At 44.2% G+C, this 21,328-nt stretch overlaps 1 protein-coding gene across 5 annotated transcripts in view; it reads right to left on the minus strand.

Annotated features, from left to right (window-relative positions):
• Positions 1–2,316: 2,316 nt before the first annotated feature.
• SYNC (syncoilin, intermediate filament protein) overlaps positions 2,317–21,328 on the minus strand; it is a 32,331-nt gene continuing 13,319 nt past the window's right edge. Inside the window, exons 1-4 of one of the 5 annotated variants that reach the window (XM_070764603.1) lie at positions 15,006–15,146; positions 6,985–7,940; positions 3,096–3,220; positions 2,317–2,619 (exon numbers count right to left, since the gene is read on the minus strand). In XM_070764603.1, coding sequence (XP_070620704.1) covers positions 2,559–2,619; positions 3,096–3,220; positions 6,985–7,938 — 1,140 coding nt within the window. In that variant the 5' untranslated portion in view covers positions 7,939–7,940; positions 15,006–15,146 and the 3' untranslated portion in view covers positions 2,317–2,558. Of the gene's footprint in view, positions 2,620–3,095; positions 3,221–6,984; positions 7,945–14,404; positions 14,794–15,005; positions 15,147–21,328 lie in introns of those variants that run through there. The other 4 variants (XM_070764602.1, XM_070764604.1, XM_070764601.1 and 1 more) reach the window with 4 other exon arrangements.

Genomic DNA, 21,328 nt, shown 5'->3' on the forward strand with positions numbered 1-21,328 from the left:
AAATTGAAGCTTCATGTGATTGGACCCGTTTTGTTTTGGGTTTTTTTGACATTATTGTGCTGGTTATTAAGTGAATGCCATGGCCATTAAATGAATTTTTTCCCAATGGGTATTTTCTGACAAAAAAGTCACACATTATTGTCATGTGACTTTGGGATGCTTCCGTTATAAAGGTGAGCCTGGTTGCCAAGCACCCAAAATGAGTGGCTGGGATGCGGGTTCAAGGGGGGGGGGGGAGGAAGACACACTAATTGGCTGCCGATCAGTTTCCGGTCACAATTCAAAGTGTTGGTTATGACCTGTAAAGCCCTTCATGGCACTGGACCAGAATATCTCCGAGACCGCCTCCTGCCGCACGAATCCCAGCGACCGATTAGGTCCCACAGAGTGGGCCTCCTCTGGGTCCCGTCAACTAAACAATGTCGGTTGTCGGGCCCCAGGGGAAGAGCCTTCTCTGTGGCGGCCCGACTCTCTGGAACCAACTCCCCCCAGAGATTAGAACTGCCCCTACTCTCCCTGCCTTCCGTAAACTCCTTAAAACCCACCTTTGCCGTCAGGCATGGGGGAACTGAAACACCTCCCTCGGGCATGTACAATTTATGCATGGTATGTTTGTGTGTGTGCTTGTTAGTATATTGGGGTTCTTTTTAAACTTTTTTAAATATTTAAATTTATTTGGATTTGTAACGATTTGTTGTGTCTTGTTGTGAGCCGCCCCGAGTCCGCGGAGAGGGGCGGCATACAAATCTAAATAATAAATAAATAAAGTAGGGTTTTTTTGGGGGGGGGGGTCATGTAATTGAAGTAAATTGTTCTTAGGTATTGGAAATAAAAATTGAATAATATGTTACTGATTAACTCAAGATGGTCCCAATGTTGAAAGCTCTTATTTGGTTGTGCTTGTGCAGTTTTTTTGCAACAGTTCTGTGCTTAGTAGTTCTGTACCACACCACTTAGCAGCAATTCTTGCTGTCCTGATTGCTGTCACCTGGATGGTGTCACCTGAGAAAATTTCCTGCCAGCTTCCCACAGTCAAAATCCGTGGGGGGCCTGGGAGGAATTTGCCAGTCCCAGACTTACAGGCAGGTAGCCCACTGCCCTGTGGGATGAGGAGGGGGGGGCACCATGTGAGGGTGTGTGAGAAGGGCCCTGTGAGTCAGAGAGACATATTTATATTTTTGTATGCTGCTCAGAATCACTAAGGCCATATAAATTGTCTTATACAGTATACAACATTATTTGGACTATAAGACACTTTTGTCTCCTAAAAGGTGGTTAAAATGTTTGCATCTTATAGACTGAATATTGCTTAAGCCCTGCCAACCAACTGACCGACCATTTTTTGACCTCCCCGTGTCCCTTTTTTGGGCTCTTTTAGCCCATTTTCTAGGCTTTCAGAAAAATGGACCCAAAAAAGCCTCAAAAATTGGTTTTAAAATGCTGAAAATAGGCAGAAAGGGTCAAAAATGGGTTGTACAGAGGCCAAGATTTTTCTGTTTGTGTCCCTCTTCTAAATTTAGATGCCTCTTATAGTCCAAAAGATGCAGTAAATGAACTTTCCCTGCTAGCCGCCCTGTTGATTTTTCTGGAGAAATGCACAAGGAAGGTTGCCCATGGTGGTCACGGTGAGCTTGGCAACTGGTTGTAAGTGCTAAGCATTGTGTGATTGTGGGCCTGCTGGGACAGCCAGAAGTCCAATGACTGGTTGTAGCTGCCTTTCACTTGGCGTCAATAACTTGGAGTGGTTGCTAACTGAATGTCATAGATTGAAAAACCACTAATAGCCATGATGGCAAACCTGTGGCACAGGGGGCATGAAAAGCTCTCTCCTGGCACGCCAGTCATTGCCCAGCCAGGCCCCACTGCGCATAAGTGTGCCTCCCACCCGCCAGCTAGTCTTTGAGTCTCTCCCGCACACGCATGGAGCATTTACACACACCGCACTGGGGAGGTCAGAGAAGGCACAGGAGGGAGGAATCCAGGAAGAAGCCAGCGGGCGCTGGGAAAAGAGGTTGTGGAGATCAGGGGTCTCACCCCCCCCCCCAAGTGTGGTGCCAGCAGACTCCTTGAAGACCCCTGGGTCTTCTAGCACCAAAACGGGCCTTGGGGAGGCAGCCACCCCTACATGCGTGAGGAGCAGCGGAGCATGGGGCTTGCCTGCGCATGTGTGGGGGCCATGCAAACACACTGTTGTGTGCCTGTGCCCCCAAGGAAAAAAAGGTCAGCCATCACTGCCCTATTCAAGCAGCTCCCTTGGGAAACGTTTTTGATTTGTTTTTGGTTCTTAGTAACATTGCATGTCTACAAAAAGCTCACTTCACTGTTCAGAAGAAATGTTTATAAAGAAAATTAAATATTGACAAAGTACATTTTAACAATGGTTGATGCTGCTTATCTGGTGTTCTGTTAACATCAGGTCTGTCGTAATGGCCACATCTCAAAAATCACAATCCTTTTTAACAGTAAAAAATGCAAATTCTCATCCTAGAAATCTTGCTTATTGGTTACTACCGGTATTAGTCGGATGGAGTAGATATTGGTAAGCAGAGGGAAAGGATTCAGTCTTCATCTTCCTTCACTTCCGATTTGCATTGTTGCCCGTACATTTCCAAGCAGCCTCTGTGAGAATTGAGAGTTGGTTAAGCAGTTGCCAATCAGTTCTGTTACAAAATACAACATATTGCAAAGTAATAGTTGCTCTTTATGTGCTTTGAAGATAAACTCTTGTAGACTTCCTACTTAGAAGGAAATGTAACAGCAGAACAAGTTACATAACCATTTTTATAACAAAGCAAGATATTTTCATTCGTTATAATTTGAATATTGTACAAATCATATCTGTTCACATAAAATATATATGCTAATTATGCCACCATGTTTTTTTCTAAATACTTTGTACAGAGTGAGATGCAACATTGTTAACATAGTAAGGGGCTATGAGGTTACACTCATAGGCCAAGGAAGTACTGTAAGCTACAAACGTAGTAAAAATAGGAAATCAAGACTCCTGGCCCTAAGGTGTTTCTTAAATTATTTTCTCTATTAATGGTGTTTCCTTCCTTATTTTGCTTTTACCTGGATCAAACGAAACCTACTTGTAAATGGACAGTTCTCGATGTAAACTGGCTTTCAGTTCTTCCAATTCTTGGTTCTTTAGTTGCTGGAGTTGAAGTCCAGTCTTCAGCTCCCTTACTCTGTCTTCCATCTCCTCCACTTGCTCCTGTGGGTGAAAAACACAGGTAATCATCGACTTACAACCAGAGTTGGGATTGTGTTGTTAAGCAAGGCAGTTATTGAATCATAGAAACCTAGAAGACTGACGGCAGAAAAAGACCTCCTGGTCCATCTATTCTGCCTTATACTATTTCCTGTATTTTACCTTAGGATGGATATATGTTTATTCCAGGCATGTTTCAATATAGTTCCTGTGGATTTACCAACCACGTCTGCTGGGAGTTTGTTCCAAGCATCTACAACTCTTTCAGTCAAATAATATTTTCTCATGTTACTTCTAATCTTTCCCCCAGCTAACCTCAGATTGTGGCCCCTTGTTCTTGTGTTCACTTTCCTATTAAAAACACTTCCCTCCTGAACCTTATTTAATCCTTTAAGATATTTAAATGTTTCGATTAATCATACCCGATTCTACGACATATTTTGCCGGTTATTCAATGCACCATCTGTTAAGCCAAACAAACTTCCCTTATTGACTTTGCTTGTCGGAATTCAGCTGGGAAAATTGTAAGTGTTGATCGCGGCACACTGCAACCATCATAAATACACGCCAGTTGCCAAGCCCCCAAATTCTGGTCACATGATGGGATGCTGCATTGTGTGTATGTGTGTACCTAATTCCTGGGCTTGTGGCTGGGACAGAACAATATGTTGCTGAAATAACACTAATGATCTTGTGCTGAAGTTTCTTGATACAGATAATTCCTGACCTGACTATTGGAGACAGGATTTCCGTGGTTAAGCAAGGGAAGTTTCCTGAGCTGCCCCTGATTTTACAACCTTTGCTTGTCAGACTTTTCTGGCTGGGAAGTAGCAAAAGGAGGATTGCATGGGATGCACCACAACCATCACAAACACACGTTGCCAAGGGCTGTTGTAATCATAGGTTTATAAGCACTGAAATTTGGAATGGAATATTACTGGAGAGTGATGTTTTAGCCCAAATGGGTGCTGTATAAAACCTTAATTCTTCCTCTATGAAGGGGCAGCAAAGTCCAGGCTGAGTAAGCATCCTGCAGAATCCATGACCACGGGGGGAAAGCATTTAACTTGGTATGCAACATGAAGAAAACCTATAGCTAACTTCCATATGAGGAAATATATGCCTTACTCTCGTTCCTTTGCAAACACACAATCCAGGAAAAAGGCAAAGAATGGAGCTCCCGTTAATTATCTATAGGGAAGTCATGAGAAGAAGCCTTATATGGTGTAGGAGTGAATGGTAGTAAGGGGGATGGCTTAATGTATGTGGCATTCGCAAATTGGTTATTCTGTACCACATGTCAGGATAAGTGAAACACAATAAAAGGAGCAATCCTGATTTAACAGAGGTCGCCTCATTGAGAAAACTTTCTCTCTGTCGCTTCATTCTGATGTGGCAACCATGGCATGCTGTGCCTCCCTAGAGGTCGACCCACAGAAGGAGGGCTGCATGCCTTCAAAGGGCCTGCTTTTAGATCAGATGACTGATAAGGCTGCAGTGGTTGTTAGGGCAAGGACTGGTCATCACTGTTTTCCATGTCATAATTTCGGTCACCAAATGAACGGTGGTAAGGACTACTACTTATATTGAGGGTGTTGGCATGAGAACCCTTGGGGCTGTTTCAGGTGCATTTGTAGCTTGTTAGTTGTAGTCTATTCCTGAAAAGAAACATTGAGTCTGATCCCGGCGCATTTCAAAACTCTTATTATATAAATATTATATAAATATAAACTTTTATTATATAAAGCCCTTCATGGCATCGGACCAGAATACCTACGAGACCGTCTTCTGCCGCACAAATCCCAGCAGCCAATTAGGTCCCACAGAGTTGGCCTTCTCCGAGTCCCGTCGACTAAACAATGTCGGTTGGCAGGGCCCAGGGGAAGAGCCTTCTCTGTGGCGGCCCCAGCCCTCTGGAATCAACGCCCCCCCATGCACGAGTGTGTAGTTGGTGATTTTATGACACTGTTTATGTTGTATTAATGTTTTTTAATTGACTTTTTAAATTTTTATTAGATTTGTAAGGTATTATTGCTATGTTGTGAGCCAACCTAAGTCTTTGGAGAGGGGCGGCATACAAATCTAATACATAATATAATAATAATAATAATTATTATTATTCTGATGTCCCTCAAATCGAGAGTTCCCTGGATCTGAGGGACATCAGATCAAAGTCCCCACTGGCTGAATATGTCACAGATCAGTTCTATTCATAGAAAGCAAAATGTGCTTCTCTGGCCACAAAAATAGGTCATTATTTATATACTCTCCAGAGAGGGGTCAGATCACATGGTATTAAAATCTCACTGAACCATGTAAATGGCTTTCCCTGATCCTGCTAACTTTTTCCTTTTTGAACAAAGAGAATTTAATTTAATTTAATTAATTTAATTTAAATAATTGAAGAAGAGGAAAGGAGACCCCTGTTGGAATTCCGACTCTCTTGGAGTGACAATCCCTAGGGTCTGCAAGCTGTGCCACAGACTTGAAAAGTTGCTGTAAGCAGAAAAAGACGTCAAAAATGAATGTATTCCGTAGTTCCACCGTTCCACAACATCTGTCCCCTACATAGCGGAGTGGTCTCCCACCAAACACACCGTGCACGGGAAAGGATCGGTTGCAATAAAGCCCAGCTCTGGACAGAACTTGTTGAATCAAGACAAAAGCAGCCAAGGTCTCTTTGCTGCCTCTGCTAATGAACTGGAAATAGCCACAGTCCAGCTGGGCTGCGAGGAAACTGAGCTTGACGGATGGCCGGGAGTTATGCTTCTACACCCTGTTTAAAATAACTTCCTCAGCAGAGGGCCTATAAAAAATGAAGCTCTGTCATGAATTGCAGACCGTTTACTCATGAAGCAACCTCATTATGGTTCCTTTGTAAACTGAACGTAAACATAGAAACATAGAAGATTGACAGCAGAAAAAGACCTCATGGTCCATCTAGTCTGCCCTTATACTATTTCCTGTATGAGATAAATATGTTTATCTCAGGCATATTTATATTGTGACTGAGGATTTACCAACCACGTCTGCTGGAAGTTTGTTCCAAGGATCTATGACTCTTTCAGTCAAATAATATTTTCTCATGTTGCTTTTGATCTTTCCCCCAACTAACCTCAGATTGTGCTTCCTTGTTCTTGGGTTCACTTTCCTATTAAAAACATTTCCCTCCTGGACCTTATTTAACCCTTGGACATATTTGTAAGCTTACAGTGCCTTTGAGGAAAGCCCAGGGTGTCCAGCAAACCTGGAACACAGGGAAACCTTTATTGCTAATGTACAACATGTGTATAATGAAATTGAATGCATCTCCCTTGGTGCAACCCCCCCCACCCCGAAACTCAAAATACATCTCAATAACTCCATAAATGAAAAAGAATCCTGAAACCCCAATAAGTAATAACTGAGACATTCCCATGTACGTATACGTATAATACACATTATATCACATCGCTGTGAACATGTTGCACGTTGCGCTGGCTCTGCAAAAGTCTATCATATTAAACCTAATTGTGGTGTTGTGTTGCCTTTCCTATCTTGCCTTTCCTAAGGGAAAGCTGGTAAGACTGGGCGATTTCTGTATTGTAGGCAGAGGAGGGATGGTCTGGCTTCTCTGCGCCTGACAAGACGCCAAGCTCACGTTCCAGAGCAAAGCCACATGGAGCTGTTCTGGAAATGAACCAGGCGCCAACATCGAAGCCCCTTCTGCCCTCCCAATGGCCCAGCCGCCAGCCGGAAAGAGGAGGAGTGGAGGCCACGAGGCTTACCTTGTACTGCAGGACCTCTTCATCGCGCTTCTGCTTGATCAGCAGGATCTGTTCCTCCAGGTTCCGGTTTTGCAGCATCCACTTGCTGGCTTCTCCCTGCAGCGGCCTCAGTTTCTCCTTCAGCCTGTGGATGTCACGCTGTGTGGTTTGCAAGGCTTTGCTGCTGGCTTCCCTCCTTTCCAAGAGGCGCATCAGCTTCGGTTCGTAATGCTCCTCCAAGCACTGACGGTTCTCCAGGACGAAGCTCTCAAATTCCATGGAAAGTCGCCGGCTCTCTTGGAGGTGACGGGTGCTGCCCTCGTGCCGTGGAGCCTCCATCCTCTGCCTAAAATGTCCCTTCTCCGCCTCACAAGTCTCTCTCACTTTGGACAGCTCTTCCGAGAGCTGGCTGGCCCGGTTCTCCAGCTCTTTCCGGTAGTCCAGGTGCTGAGCGACTTCGAACCTCCTGGCTTCCAGCTGGTACTGGCAGGCCACGCACTCCCGTGTCACCCTAAATAGCTTCTGCTTCACCTGTCGAATCTCATCCCGCAGGTTGTCCTTCTCCAGCTCTACCTTGGCATGGAGCCCATAGGCCTCCAGAATCTCTCGGTGGGCCCGTTGGAGTTCCTCAAGAGCCGGTTCGCGCAAGAGCGTGAGTTCCTTAATGAGACAGTCCCTCTCCTCCTCCAGCTGTTCCACTGCTTCAATGCACTGCTGGAAACGTTCTCCAAGATCTTCAATGTCCACCTGTTGGCTCTCAGCAGCAGACAGGTCTTGGCAGGTCATGGAGTCCTGAGGCCCCAGCGAGGCCCCTGCAATTTCTGGATTTTGCTGGAACTGAGCACTGACGGGATCCATGTAGTAGAACTCAGGGACATTTTCTTGGTTAAATTCTGGCAGCATTCCTACACCGGCAATATCTGGCTCCAAGGTTTCGGCACTATCCTGCTCCCCTGGAAGTTCAAACTCTGCCATCACTTTCTTGAAAAGAGAAAAACAACTGAATCAGATCTGGAGAAACAGGGATATTTCTCTACCACACAGATGGCAAAGCCTTGTATCGTACATAGAGGAGGAAAGTGGGGATTTAAGGACATTTATTCTTTTATTCTCCTCGTGAGATTCATTCCTTCTTAATTTCTACAATTTACATCCCTCCTCAAGCATCTGTACAAAAGGCACTAAAAACCCTAGCTGATCAGATTATGGAGGCTGAAGCCAAATACCCTGATTCACTGGCCATTATTTTGGGAGATTTTAACAAGGCAAACTTAAGAGATGAGCTACCAAAATACTTTCAACATGTAAATTGTCCCACCAGAGGCAATAATATCTTAGACCATTGTTACACAGCTGTAAAAAATGCATATAGAGCTTTACCAAGAGCAGCTGTGGGTCATTCTGATCATTGCATGATTCACCTTGTACCTGCTTACAAACAAAGATTTAAAGCCACAAAACCAATAATTAAATCAGTGAGGACTTGGACTGAGGAAGCAAAGTTAAAGCTACAGGCTTGCTTTGACTGCACAGACTGGAATATTTTTAAAGACACCTCTGCAGATCTAGATGAACTCACAGATATTGTAACATCATATGTCAGCTTCTGTGAAGACCTATGTGTACCAACCAGGAACTTGAAAATATACAGTAACAATAAACCTTGGTTCACAGCCAAACTCAAGCAGTTACGTCATTCCAAAGAGGAAGCCTACAGAAAAGGTGATAGAATGCTGTACAATCAGGCCAGAAATATATTAACAAGGGAGATCAGAGCAGCAAAAAGGAACTACTCTGAAAAGCTAAAGAATCAATTCTCAACAAATGAACCAGCAAACATGTGGAAAACTCTCAAAAACATCACCTGTTACAGCAAACCACCTTTCCAGGCTGAAGGAGATCAGCAATTGGCAGATGACCTGAATGTGTTCTACTGCAGGTTTGAAAAGAAACCTCAACCACTTATGTGCACAACCTCCATCCCAGACACACCAACAACAGCTAAATCTTCTACAATTGAACCCATCCCATTGTGTTTACAACCCCTAGTGATCACAGAAAAGGAAGTGAAAGATCTATTTCTCAGACAGAAGCCTGGAAAAGCACCAGGCCCAGACAAGATAACTCCTTCTTGCTTAAAAGTCTGTGCTGACCAATTGGCCCCCATCTTCACCCAAATCTTCAACAAATCACTAGAGTTGTGCTATGTTCCTTCCTGCTTCAAACGCTCGACTATCATCCCAGTGCCAAAGAAGCCCTCCATCAAGGAACTGAATGACTACAGACCAGTTGCTCTAACATCTGTAGTTATGAAAACCTTTGAAAGGCTAGTGATGTTGCATTTGAAAGCCATCACGGATCCACTGTTAGACCCCCTGCAATTTGCATACCGAGCAAATAGATCAACAGATGATGCTATTAATTTGGCTCTACACTACATCCTTCAACATCTTGAATCTCCAATGACTTACGCCAGGGTCCTCTTTGTGGACTTCAGTTCAGCATTCAATACCATCATACCGGACATTCTCTTAACCAAACTAAATCAGCTAGCGGTACCTGAACACACTTGTAAGTGGATCACAAGCTTCCTAACAGACAGGAAGCAGCAGGTGAAGCTAGGAAAAATCACATCAGATATATGTACAATTAGCACAGGTGCCCCCCAAGGCTGTGTACTTTCACCACTTCTCTTCTCTTTATACACTAATGACTGCATCTCATACGATCCATCTGTTAAACTACTGAAGTTTGCAGATGATACAACAGTGATTGGACTCATTCGAGACAATGATGAATCTGCATACAGACGGGAAGTTGAACAACTATCCTTGTGGTGTGACCAGAACAATCTAGAACTGAACACACTCAAAACTGTAGAAATGGTGGTAGACTTTAAGAGAAACCCTTCCACCCTTCCACCTCTCACAATACTAGACAACACAGTATCAACTGTAGAGACCTTCAAATTTCTAGGTTCTATCATATCTCAAGACCTAAAATGGTCACCTAACATCAAAAACATCATCAAAAAAGCACAACAAAGAATGTTCTTTCTGCGCCAGCTCAGGAAGCTCAAACTGCCCAAGGAGCTGCTGATTCAGTTCTATAGAGGAATCATTGAGTCTGTCATCTGCACCTCTATAACTGTCTGGTTTGGTGCTGCAACCCAACAGGACCGACACAGACTTCAGAGGATAATCAGAATTGCAGAAAAAACAATTGCTGCCAATCTGCCTTCCATTGAGGACCTGTATACTGCACGAGTCAAAAAGAGGGCGGGTAAAATATTTACTGACCCCTCACATCCTGGACACAAATTGTTTCAACTCCTACCCTCAAAACGTCGCTACAGAGCACTGCACACCAAGACAACTAGACACAAGAACAGTTTTTTCCCGAACGCCATCACTCTACTAAACAAATAATTCCCTCAACACTGTCAGACTTTCTACTAAATCTGCACTTCTATTCTACTAGTTTTTCTCATCATTCCTATCACCCATTTCCTCCCATGTTGACTGTATGACTGTAACTTGTTGCGTATATCCTAAGATTTTATTAATATTGCTTCTTCATTGCTTATTTGACCCCTATGACAATCATTAAGTGTTGTACCACATGATTCTTGACAAATGTATATTTTATTTTATGTACGTTGAGAGCATATGCACCAAGACAAATTCCTTGTGTGTCCAATCACACTTGGCCAATAAAATTCTATTCTATTCTATTCTATTAAATCAAGAAGTCATAGAAAGACTTTAGAAGGCATTCTTTAAGAAACAATTTCAAATATAATCACAGTGGCAGGGCATTTCTGCTGTTAAAAGTATTTTAAAAGCTTTCCTGCCCAGCACTTCTGTTTTGAGTTACCAGGGTTTAAAAACTGAAACCCTTTTTCTGGATGTAATTGCCAAGAGAGGCCCCTTCCCCATCTCTTCCCCAGAAACTCCGAATATTACTTGGCCAAGTCTGCTCTAAGTCATCATCTGCAGAGCCTCCATATGACGTCATCCTGGAACAGGGAACTTTCTCAGCAAAATGATTAACTGTTCCGTTTCTGGGGAGAGGGTGATGCAGAGGAGAGACAGGGCAGGCAGAGTTTCTTAAATACTTTGGCATTTTCACTCCTGCATGCCCATGGCCAAAAAAAGTCATAAATTTGGGCACAACTCACTTAACAACCACCTTGCTTAGCAACAGAATGTCTGGCTCCAATTGGGTTTTAAATCAAGGACTGACTGTGTATTGTTGTTCCCTAGAATACAGTGTTTGTGCATAAATGTGGTATGTTGTCCATGAATCTGCAGATTAGCAGAGATTGTAAGTATCCAACCCTTCTAAAAAGTCCTTTTCCAGAGAGAGGCAGGAGAATGGGCTTCGGGGAGAGGTTTCTTTGGGCTAAGGAATTCTTGGCTGAAGGTCGTCAAGGAAGCAAGGACTTTAGAAACAGATCTGGCAGACCAGCCTCATGCCCCCAAATCCCAGGAGATCCACAACTAGTGAAATGAACTGACTTGGGGGGGGGGTGTCATATAGAGACCTTACATTAATGACAATTTTAATTCCATTTCTGCTCATTGACAGCCAATGTGCACAGGTGGCAAATTAAGTCTCATGCAATGATGTGGCTATTTTCCTAAGTTTTTATTCAGATAAACATCCTTTACTTTTTGCCAGCATTGAGTTATGATTAGCAGTGTGTCAACCCACACGGCTGGGATTCCTAACACTGTTATGATAGGAGAGATCTTTGGTTTGGGGAGTCATTAGTTTCTCTTCTGTCAATAAATATGGGCAGCTGGCTGGAATCTTTGTGTGGAAAAATATTGCCAGTTGCTTCAAATGTTTGTGTGGCCACCCAACCCATCTTGCCTGGAAGGACTGTGGCCTAAGAAGAAAAGTGAGATAGATTAGCATGACTGAAAGTATTCTGATGCCCGAGATATTCTCCTTACCCTTGGCAACATTTTTTAAACTAAATATTGATCCAAGCCATTAGTGGTTCTAAGATGTTATGTGATTTATTTTGGCATTGCTGGCTAGGAATCCAGCAAATTTTAATCTCAGTGTATCTCAACAGTGCCAGATTTGGGAAACCTGAGTCAGTGTTATGTAATTCCAAATATTTAAGCATCCTCCAATTTATGTGTGGGGTTTTTTGCCAAATGTATGCAACTTCCACCTCCCAAAGTTTATTTCATTTTATTTATATATTATTTTGTAAAGCATATAAAAGATTACAGTAAAAGCAAAAACAAGTATACACAAGGCAATTTTGAGCACATGGGAACATTAGGACAGGGACGGTGGGCACATTGGATGCCCTGATGCACATTCTTTACAGACCTCTTAGGAATGAGGCGAGGTCAATAGTAGGAAATCTTAGGTTAAAGTTTTGGGGATTTGGGGAAGAAACCACAGTCTGTTAGTGTATTCCAGGCATTGACCACTCTATTGCTGAAGTCATATTTTCTGCAATCAAGTTTGGAGCAGTTTACCTTGAGTTTGTATCTATTATGTGCTTGTGCATTGTTGCAGTTGAAGCTGAACTAGTCATTGATGGGTAAGACATTGTAGCAGATAATTTTATGTGCTGCACTTAGGTCAGACCTAAGGCAGCATAATTCTGAATTGTCTAAGGCCAAAAGTTCAAGTCCAGTGGCATAAGGTATTCTGTTGCGAGCAGAGGAGTGAATTTTCGACTAAGTTGGGGTCTCCTTTTTCTGAAGATATGGATGACTGTGTCTAGTACCCATAGGTTGGTGAGGGAACCAGTCTTGAAAGACATTCAAAGATTATCCTTACAGGTTCTGCTAAGGCAGAGGAAAGCTTTTTTTAAGAAGTAGGCAGGTAGTCCAAGGGGTCCAATAGATAGAGATGGTTTTAGGCTATGTAGTGCTTTTTCAATGTTATCTTCAGTAAAAACTATTTGTGTTAGATCATTGTAATTATTTGTGGTACGACTAGGAAATATTGGGTATGAGCCATTGCTGTTTACAAAGACTGAGTCAAAGAATGTGTTTAAAAGGTTGGCATTGGTGCTTTCATCATTATAGTCATTACTGTTAGGTCCTTTTAGAGGTGGGATAGATTGTGAGTCTTTAACTTGGTTGTTTACAAAGTTATAGAAGGCGGAAGTGGAATTGGTGTGTAGATAGTTTTCCTCTTGTTTGATGAGATAATTGGTGCATTCAGTCCTTATTTGGTGGCATAAATTTTTGTAGCAGTTTTTAAAGCTAGCTACATAGCCAGTTTTGGTTTTTTGCCAAAGAGATTATTTTTTTAATTGGAGCTTTCTTATTGTTTTGGGTAATTTGTTTATGAGGGTTCTTAGTGGTACATATAGCTTACTGACTCTCTTGACTACAAGCAGGAAAATGTTATAATTGACTTCTGCAGTATTACAGTCAACGAATAGAATTGGCCAATCAAGAGGTCAGTGTGCATGAGATCATAGTTGGCTTTTTAAACTTATGTTTGGTATTCCATCATTATGCATTATTTTTGTAAGGGGATAAATTGAGACAAAAGTTAATCATGCTATGGTCAGTTTTGGAAAAGGGCTTTTTTTGTAGTCCATAAACTGTGTCTGAACTGTTGCAAAAATTAAGATCAAGGCAGTTGTTGAGTCCAGTGTTGTTAGTTACTAGTTGATCCACTCCCAGATTAGTAACAGCATTGCACATGGTTACATGTATAGGATCATTTGTACATTCATTTAGGGTCCCATAAGTAAGAGGGAGACTGAGGTCTTTCCATATTCTTCTAACCCTCCCTTAGCCCACAATGGGATAAAACCGAAATAGAGGGAACTACAGCATTGTTTTTCTTCTTCTCATTTCGCCTTCATTTTCTTCCTCTTTCATCCTTTCTCTCACACCTCAACTTGGTTATAATTTACGCAGGACAGAAACTCTTGGGATCCATTCATTCTCACGGGACATCACGAAGGCAAGTACTTTTTTGCCAGCTCCAAATCCATGTATCCATCCTCCCTTCCTCCCTCCCTCCCTCCCATCCATCCACCCACCTGAGCCTTGGTGGTGCAGTGGATAGAGTGCAGTACCGCAAGCTGCTTCTGCTGACTGCTGGCTGTAATCCAGTAGTAGTTCAAATCTCACCACCGGCTCATGGTTGACTCAGCCTTCCCTCCTTGGAGGTGGGTCAAATGAGGACCCAGATTGTGGGGGGCAAGAGGCTGAGTCTGTAGACCTCTTAGCCAGGGCTGCAAATCACTGTGAAGCGGGATATAAGTCGAAGTCCTGTTGCTATCTATCTACCCCTCCATCTGTCTATGGGATTTATATGCCCCTCCCTCTGCCCCTCTCAAGAAGATGTCATTTCTAAGTGGCAAAGCAGACAAGGGCGGCGAAGGGGTCGGGAAGGAGGCGGCGTCCGGGCGCAGGGGAGGCGGGAGGCGCCGCACACACCAAACCTTTAGCGAGGAAGCGGCGATTCCATTGCAGCGCCCGATCCGAGCGGGTCCGCGGGGCTCCAGGGCCGCCTCTGCCGGGGGCTCCTTCAGCCCTGGAGCGCGGCTCCTTGGCCGGCCTCGGGAGGCGGCTGCGGCTGCGCCCGCGGGAATCACCCAGGGCTGCTCCGGCCACGCCAAGCGCTCTCCGGGCTGGCGGGTCCCCAAGCGGCGGCCGAGCCACCGGACCAGCCGCTCCTCCTTCTCCCCGCGGCAGCAGCAGCCGAGCCGGCCCGGCACAAGAGGCGGCGGGGCTCCGGCAACAGGTGGGCGCACATGGCCGGCCGCGCCTTCCTTTCCCCGCCGGGCGAGCTCCCCGCAGCCCCTTTGCCCAAATAAGGCCGGGTCTCCGCCGCCCCCTCAGCGCCCCCGGCCGGGCTGGCAGGCGGAGGGGCCCCTCCCGGGAACCACCCCCACCCCGGCCCTCTGCACAAGCCGGGGCGCGGCGGCCGTCAGGATCCCCGCTGCCCGTTTCCCCAAGAGCCTCGGCGGCCCCTCCCCCTCCCTTCAGCCGTTCAGCGCCCCCCCCCCGCCCGGAGCCCCCTCGGCCCCCGGCGCCCCTCACCTGCCGCTCCGCCACGGGCGCCTCCAGCCTCGCCTGCCCGGAGCTGAGGAGAGACGCCGTTATTAATAAGGAGGAGCGGAAACCCGGAGGCGCCCCCCGTCCCCCGCCCGGAGGGAGGAGCCTGGGGAGGGAGGCGGGGGGGGCTTCCCCCCCCTTGAGAGCGCCTGGGCGGGGAGGCTGAGGGGCCGCGAGGGCCAAAAGCGAGGGGAAGCGGGGCCTCTGGGAGCCTCTTCGCTGCCAGTCAGGAAAGCGGCCGGTGCCTCGCATGGAGCGCCCAGAGGACTCCGGAGGCGGCATGTGGGATACCAGAGGAAGGGAAGGGACCCCGGAGGGCCTCTAGTCCAGCCCCCGGCCATGTTCCCTTCTGGACAAAATGGCTGCTCAGCTTCTGCAAAGCCTCCAATGGTGGGGCACCCAGCACTTTTGGACCCCAGCCATTCCACAGGTTTAGTGTTCTGACAGGAAGTTTCTCCTTAGAAACCTGACAGAAATTTAGGTTGCTTCTCTCCTGGATTAGTTTCCATCCATTGCTTCTTGTCCTGCCTTCAACTGCTTTGGAGAATAGCTTCCCTCCTTTGTCACAACCCCTGAGATATTGGAAGGCTGCCATCCTGTCTCCCCTGGTCCTTCTCTTCATTAAACTACACATACTCAGTTCCTGCAACCGTGTTTCATATGTTTTAGCCTCCATTTATCCCCTAATCCTCTTTGTCCCTCTTCTCTGCACTTTTTCTAGAGTCTCAACATGCTTTTTGCATTGTGGCAACCCAAACTACAAAGGTCGCCCAGAAAGTAATGCACCACATTTTAAAATAGTTTTAATAGTGTTAATACCACTATTTAATGCCTTGGTAAATAGTTTTAGTAGTGTTAATACCACTATTTAATGCCTTGTTAAGGCCACTTTTGGAATGCTGCATTTATAATGGTCGCCCAGAAAATAATGTACCACATTTTTTTCCTCAGTTTACAGTAATAACAATAATAATTTATTAGATTTGTATGCCACGTCTCTCTGAGGACTCTGAGGACTTGGTCTGAATGTGAAACTTTAGATATACATTATCTGAATTGTCAGGAGTGCATGTGTAAATTGTGTGTTTCTTCAGTCAGATAGTGTAGTTGCGTCTCTGATGTATGTTACGAGGCCCGCCCAGAAAGTAATGCACCACATTTTTTTTCTTCAACAATTATTTATTGAACACAATGAAACTTACAAGCTACACTCTCTATTTTTCCATGTAATCTTCATCCCGTTCTATGGCCCTCCTCCAGCAAGACACAAGGCGTGTATACCCTGTCCGTACCACTCTTTGTTCTGGTCACAAAGCCATTTCTGCACTGTGCAAATCACCTCCTCCACACTTCCTTTAATGATTGACAGCTTCAGCACCAACTGCCAAGTCGTTATGTGTCGATCCTTGCGAATGAGCACATCAGCAAGCTGTTTCTTGTCAGGTGTGATAGCCGTGGCTGGCCACCCCGAATGCTGCAAATCAAAGAGCTCTGCTGAACCATCTTCTAATGGCTTCACCCTCTGGGCCCAGCGACTAACCGTACTTCTGTCGACTGCAGATTCACAAACGTTTGTGAATGTTCCCAACAGTTTCTTTCTCCACGGTGAGAAATGACGACATGCTGCTTGTAATGTACATCACTTACAGACACCATTTGGAAACACTGGTACAGCTATGCTGTCTAAAGAAACGCAAAATGTACACACGCACTCCTGACAATTCAAATAATGTACATCTAAAATTTTGCATTCGTACCATTAGTGTAGGCTGAGAAAAAAAATGTGGTGCATTACTTTCTGGGCGACCCTCGTAGATGCAGTATTCCAAGTGTGGCCTTACCAAGGCATTAAATAGTGGTATTAACACTTCACGGGACCTTGACTCTCTCCCTCTGTTAATGCAGTCTATAACTTTGTTGGCTTTTTTGCAGTTGCCCCACACTGCTGGCTCATAAATGATTGTTCATTAGGACTCAAAGATCCATTTCACAGTTACTGCTGTTGAGCCAGGTAGCTCCTTCCACACATGTGCTTTTCTCACCATTGAGTTGCCTGTTATAGGATATTGTAGCTCAGGGCTTAGGTTTGTTCTGAACCTTCAAGCTATCTTGCTCAGGGCTCCCCCTAGCTTGGTATAGCTTGGTATCATCTGCCAATTTGATGACTTCCCCTTCTATATTTTTCTATATTATTATTATTATTATTATTATTATTATTATTATTATTATTATTATTATTATTTATTCTTTGTCCAATATACAATACATATGGAAGAGAATAGACATTAAGTAATATATATAAAGATAGAAAGTAAAAAAGAAGAGAATATATATGATATAAGAGATACGGAGAGAATATATATGATAGATAGATAGATAGATAGATAGATAGATAGATAGATAGATAGATAGATAGATAGAGAGAGAATATATATGATATATGAGATAAAGGAAAGACAATTGGACAGGGGACAATAGGCACATCAGTGCACTTATGTACGCCCCTTACTGGCCTCTTAGGAACCTGGAGAGGTCAATCGTGGAGAGTCTAAGGGAGAAATGTTGGGGGTTGGGAGTTGACACTATTGAGTCCGGTAATGAGTTCCACGCTTCGACAACTTGATTGTTAAAGTCATATTTTTTACGGTCAAGTTTGGAGCGGTTAATATTAAGTTTGAATCTGTTGTGTGCTCTTGTGTTGTTGCGGTTGAAGCTGAAGTAGTCGTTGACCGGAAGGACGTTGCAGCATATGATCTTGTGGGCAATACTTAAATCGTGTTTTAGGCACCGTAGTTCTAAGCTTTCAAGACCCAGGATAGTTAGTGTATTTTCGTAGGATATTCTGTTTCGAGTGGAGGAGTGAAGGGCTCTTCTGGTGAAATATCTTTGGACGTTTTCGAGAGTGTTGATGTCTGAGATGTGGTGTGGGTTCCAGACAGATGAGCTGTATTCGAGAATGGGTCTGGCATAAGTTTTGTAGGCTCTAGTCAGTAATGTGAGATTGCCAGAGCAGAAGCTACGTAGGATCAGGTTAACAACTCTGGAAGCCTTATATAACAACAACAACAACAACAATAATAGAATTCTTTGGCCAAGTGTGATTGGGCGCACAAGGAATTTGTCTTTGGCGCATGTGCTCTCAGTGTACAGAAAAGAAAAAGAGACATTTGTCAAGAATCATGAGATACAACACTTAATAATTGTCATAGGGGTCAAATAAGCAATCAGGAAACAATATTAATAAAAATCTTAAGGATGCAAGCAACAAGTTACAACCATACAGTCATAAGTTGGAGGAGATGGGTGATAGGAATGATGAGAAAAAACTAGTAGTAATAGTAGTGCAGACTTAGTTAAAAGGTTGACAGTGTTGAGGGAATTATTTAGCAGAGTGATGGCATTCAGGGGGGAAATGTTCTTGTGTCTAATTGTCTATATTTCAGTTTTTAAAATATCTTATATAAATGTGATGAATAAATAGATAATTGAGGAGTGTCTCAGATCCTGAATCCTGGCATTTATAATACAGTAATGCTGCTACAGTAAAAAAAAGCTTGTTACCATCCTAAGCAAAATATTTATTGATTTATGTCCTTCCTTTATCATTTTTACAACTAACTCAAGCCTGTTAACATATTCAGCTCCTTCCTCCTCTCTTCCCATAACAACATCCCTGTGAGGTGGGTTGGTAAGGGAGAGAATGACTGGACAAAGCTTTCATGCTTAAAGCAAGGCAAGAGCAAGTTGGTTTATCTCTCCCTCAAAAAGCTCAGAGGCCAAAGCCCTGTTCTTGGAACACAGTAGGGCAAAACGTGAAGCTCACTTGATTATACAAACCATAGTTAAGTCCAGCAGAATTCTCTGTGTTGTCAAAATGTATCTTAAATCTTAACAATGGCTTTTTGGAAGGGTAAGGCATTCATTTGCCTTAAATGCCCTCTGCCAAGCTGTTTGGGAGTGACCAACGAATGCTGAAAGCATTTTAGCGTCCAAAGCCAAAAAGTTGATTTGTGCTGTTTTCTAAAACAACAACGATAATATATCACATCCTTTCCTGTGTGTTGCTTTCTTAAGGGGATTCTACCTGAAAGGCCCATTGCAGAAAGCCCAGGGGACTCCAACAACTGCAGATATATACTACTAATGTATACTACTAATATGTATTTGACTAAACAAACAAAATAAAATTACTTTCTGCCATTAAACTACTGTAACGCTCTCTACATGGGGCTACCTTTGAAAAGTGTTCGGAAACTTCAGATTGTGCAGAATGCAGCTGCGAGAGCAGTCATGGGCTTCCCCAGGTATGCCCATGTTACACCAACACTCCGCAGTCTGCATTGGTTGCCGATCAATTTCCGGTCACAATTCAGTGTTGGTTATGACCTATAAAGCCGTTCATGGCACCGGACCAGAATATCTCCGAGACCGCCTTCTGCTGCACGAATCCCAGCGACCGATTAGGTCCCACAGAGTGGGCCTTCTCCGGGTCCCGTCTACTAAACAATGTCGGTTGGCGGGCCCCAGGGGAAGAGCCTTCTTTGTGGCGGCCCCGACTCTCTGGAACCATCTCCCCCCAGAGATTAGAACTGCCCTTACCCTCCTTGCCTTTCGTAAACTCCTTAAAACCCACCTTTGTCGTCAGGCATGGGGGAATTGAGATATCTCCCCCGGGCCTATATAGTTTATGTATGGTATGTTTGTAGGTATGTCTGCTTAAAAATGGGGTTTTTTAAAAACTATTTTAAATTTTAAATTGTAAATTATTAGATTTGTCAGGAACTGTTTTTATTGTGTTGTGAGCCGCCCCGGGTCTACGGAGAGGGGTGGCATACAAATCTAATACATCAATAAATAAATGAAATAAATTAATTAATATACTGCCATAATGTACATTTCTCCAATTCTTTGCTATTTCTATGGATCAGGCACCCATGCACATAAATACACAGCAAAAAGAGGCACATTTTTCCCCTCCTTGTTTTCCTCCTCCAAAACTAAGGTGTGTCTTATACACCAGTGCATCTTATACTCAGAATCTAAGTACGCAACCTTCCTGCAGAGGCCAGATTGCAGACCATGCAAGAGGTTGTCTTTCTTGGCCCTTGTTCCTCAAATGGGATGGAGTGTTTCTTCTAACCTCCCAGGGACCCCAACTGCTGGAAAGAAGCCCTGGAAACTGCTCTTCCCAGATCCCGAGGCTCCTGAGCGTTTAAACGTTTCTCTAACTGAGCGGCTGATGGCTAAGAGGCCTTAGGATGGAAAGGGGGCCTGATCAGGGACAGCCCTCCAGCCCTTCCTTTTGTCCCAAAGCTTCCCTGAACAAATCAGAGGCAGGCAGCTGCTTCCCAAGCCCCCCCACCCCTCTGCCGCCCAGGCCTAAGATCTCCTTGGTTTCATAGTTCCCTCTAAGCTGAGCAGTGAGCAATCGCTCACTTAAAAATCATCATCAACTCAGAGTTTTCCAAACCTGCCCAGAAGCCGAGAGGGAAAGAGTGAGAGGGAAGGAGAGAGAGAGGAAGAGAGAGAAACAGATAGAAAAAAGAGAGGAAGGAAAAGAGAAAGAAAAAGAATGGGAGTAAGGAAGAGAGAAAGAAAATCAAAATCTAGTTTGAAACTAGCTCAACTATTTAAGTGGCATTTTGATATTGATAGAGTTGCCCTATTATGAGCTCACTGTTATAGACACACAGTACAGTATTTTATTTTGAAATTCTCTGAGGCAAAACAGGGTGGGTTTTTTATTTGTTTGTTTGTTTGTTTATTTATTTATTATTTCTGTGCCACCCAGTCCCAAAGGGACTGCCGCTCAGACACTATACTTTTCCGCTCCCCACCCCCCAAAAATAGAGGGAACACTGCTTGGTTTGCTCACTTTTTGCTGCACCGCAAAACTTTGGGTGAAGACAAAAGAAGTCGGCTTTAAAAGGAATGAAACCCAGGGCTCTTTTATTTAAACCTAAACGTGCTTTTGTCCTTCTGAAGAATGCAGCTCAACCCACAGGCTCCTCCCTTCCAAAGGCAGAGAGGTGTTTGACTCAATAGTACAGGAATGCTGTTAAGTTGGGTGAGGTTGCTTGTGTATATAAATACCCAACTCAATCTACGTGTAGGAATGGCTAGTAAAGTCACAGCAAAGGGTCAGCGGGGCTGGTCAAAGAGAGCCTTCTGTGGCATAAAGGAAGTCCAAAGGTGGGCACTCTGAGCTGTCCACTCACCTGTGCCCAGAGGGACCCTGAGAGGGGAGGGGGATTTGGGAGGGAGAGCCATATTATGCACTGCTCCTGGGAGACTGCAACTTCTCAGTT

The sequence above is a fragment of the Erythrolamprus reginae genome, chromosome 11 (genome assembly GCF_031021105.1).
Source record: "Erythrolamprus reginae isolate rEryReg1 chromosome 11, rEryReg1.hap1, whole genome shotgun sequence".
NCBI lineage: Eukaryota > Metazoa > Chordata > Lepidosauria > Squamata > Dipsadidae > Erythrolamprus > Erythrolamprus reginae.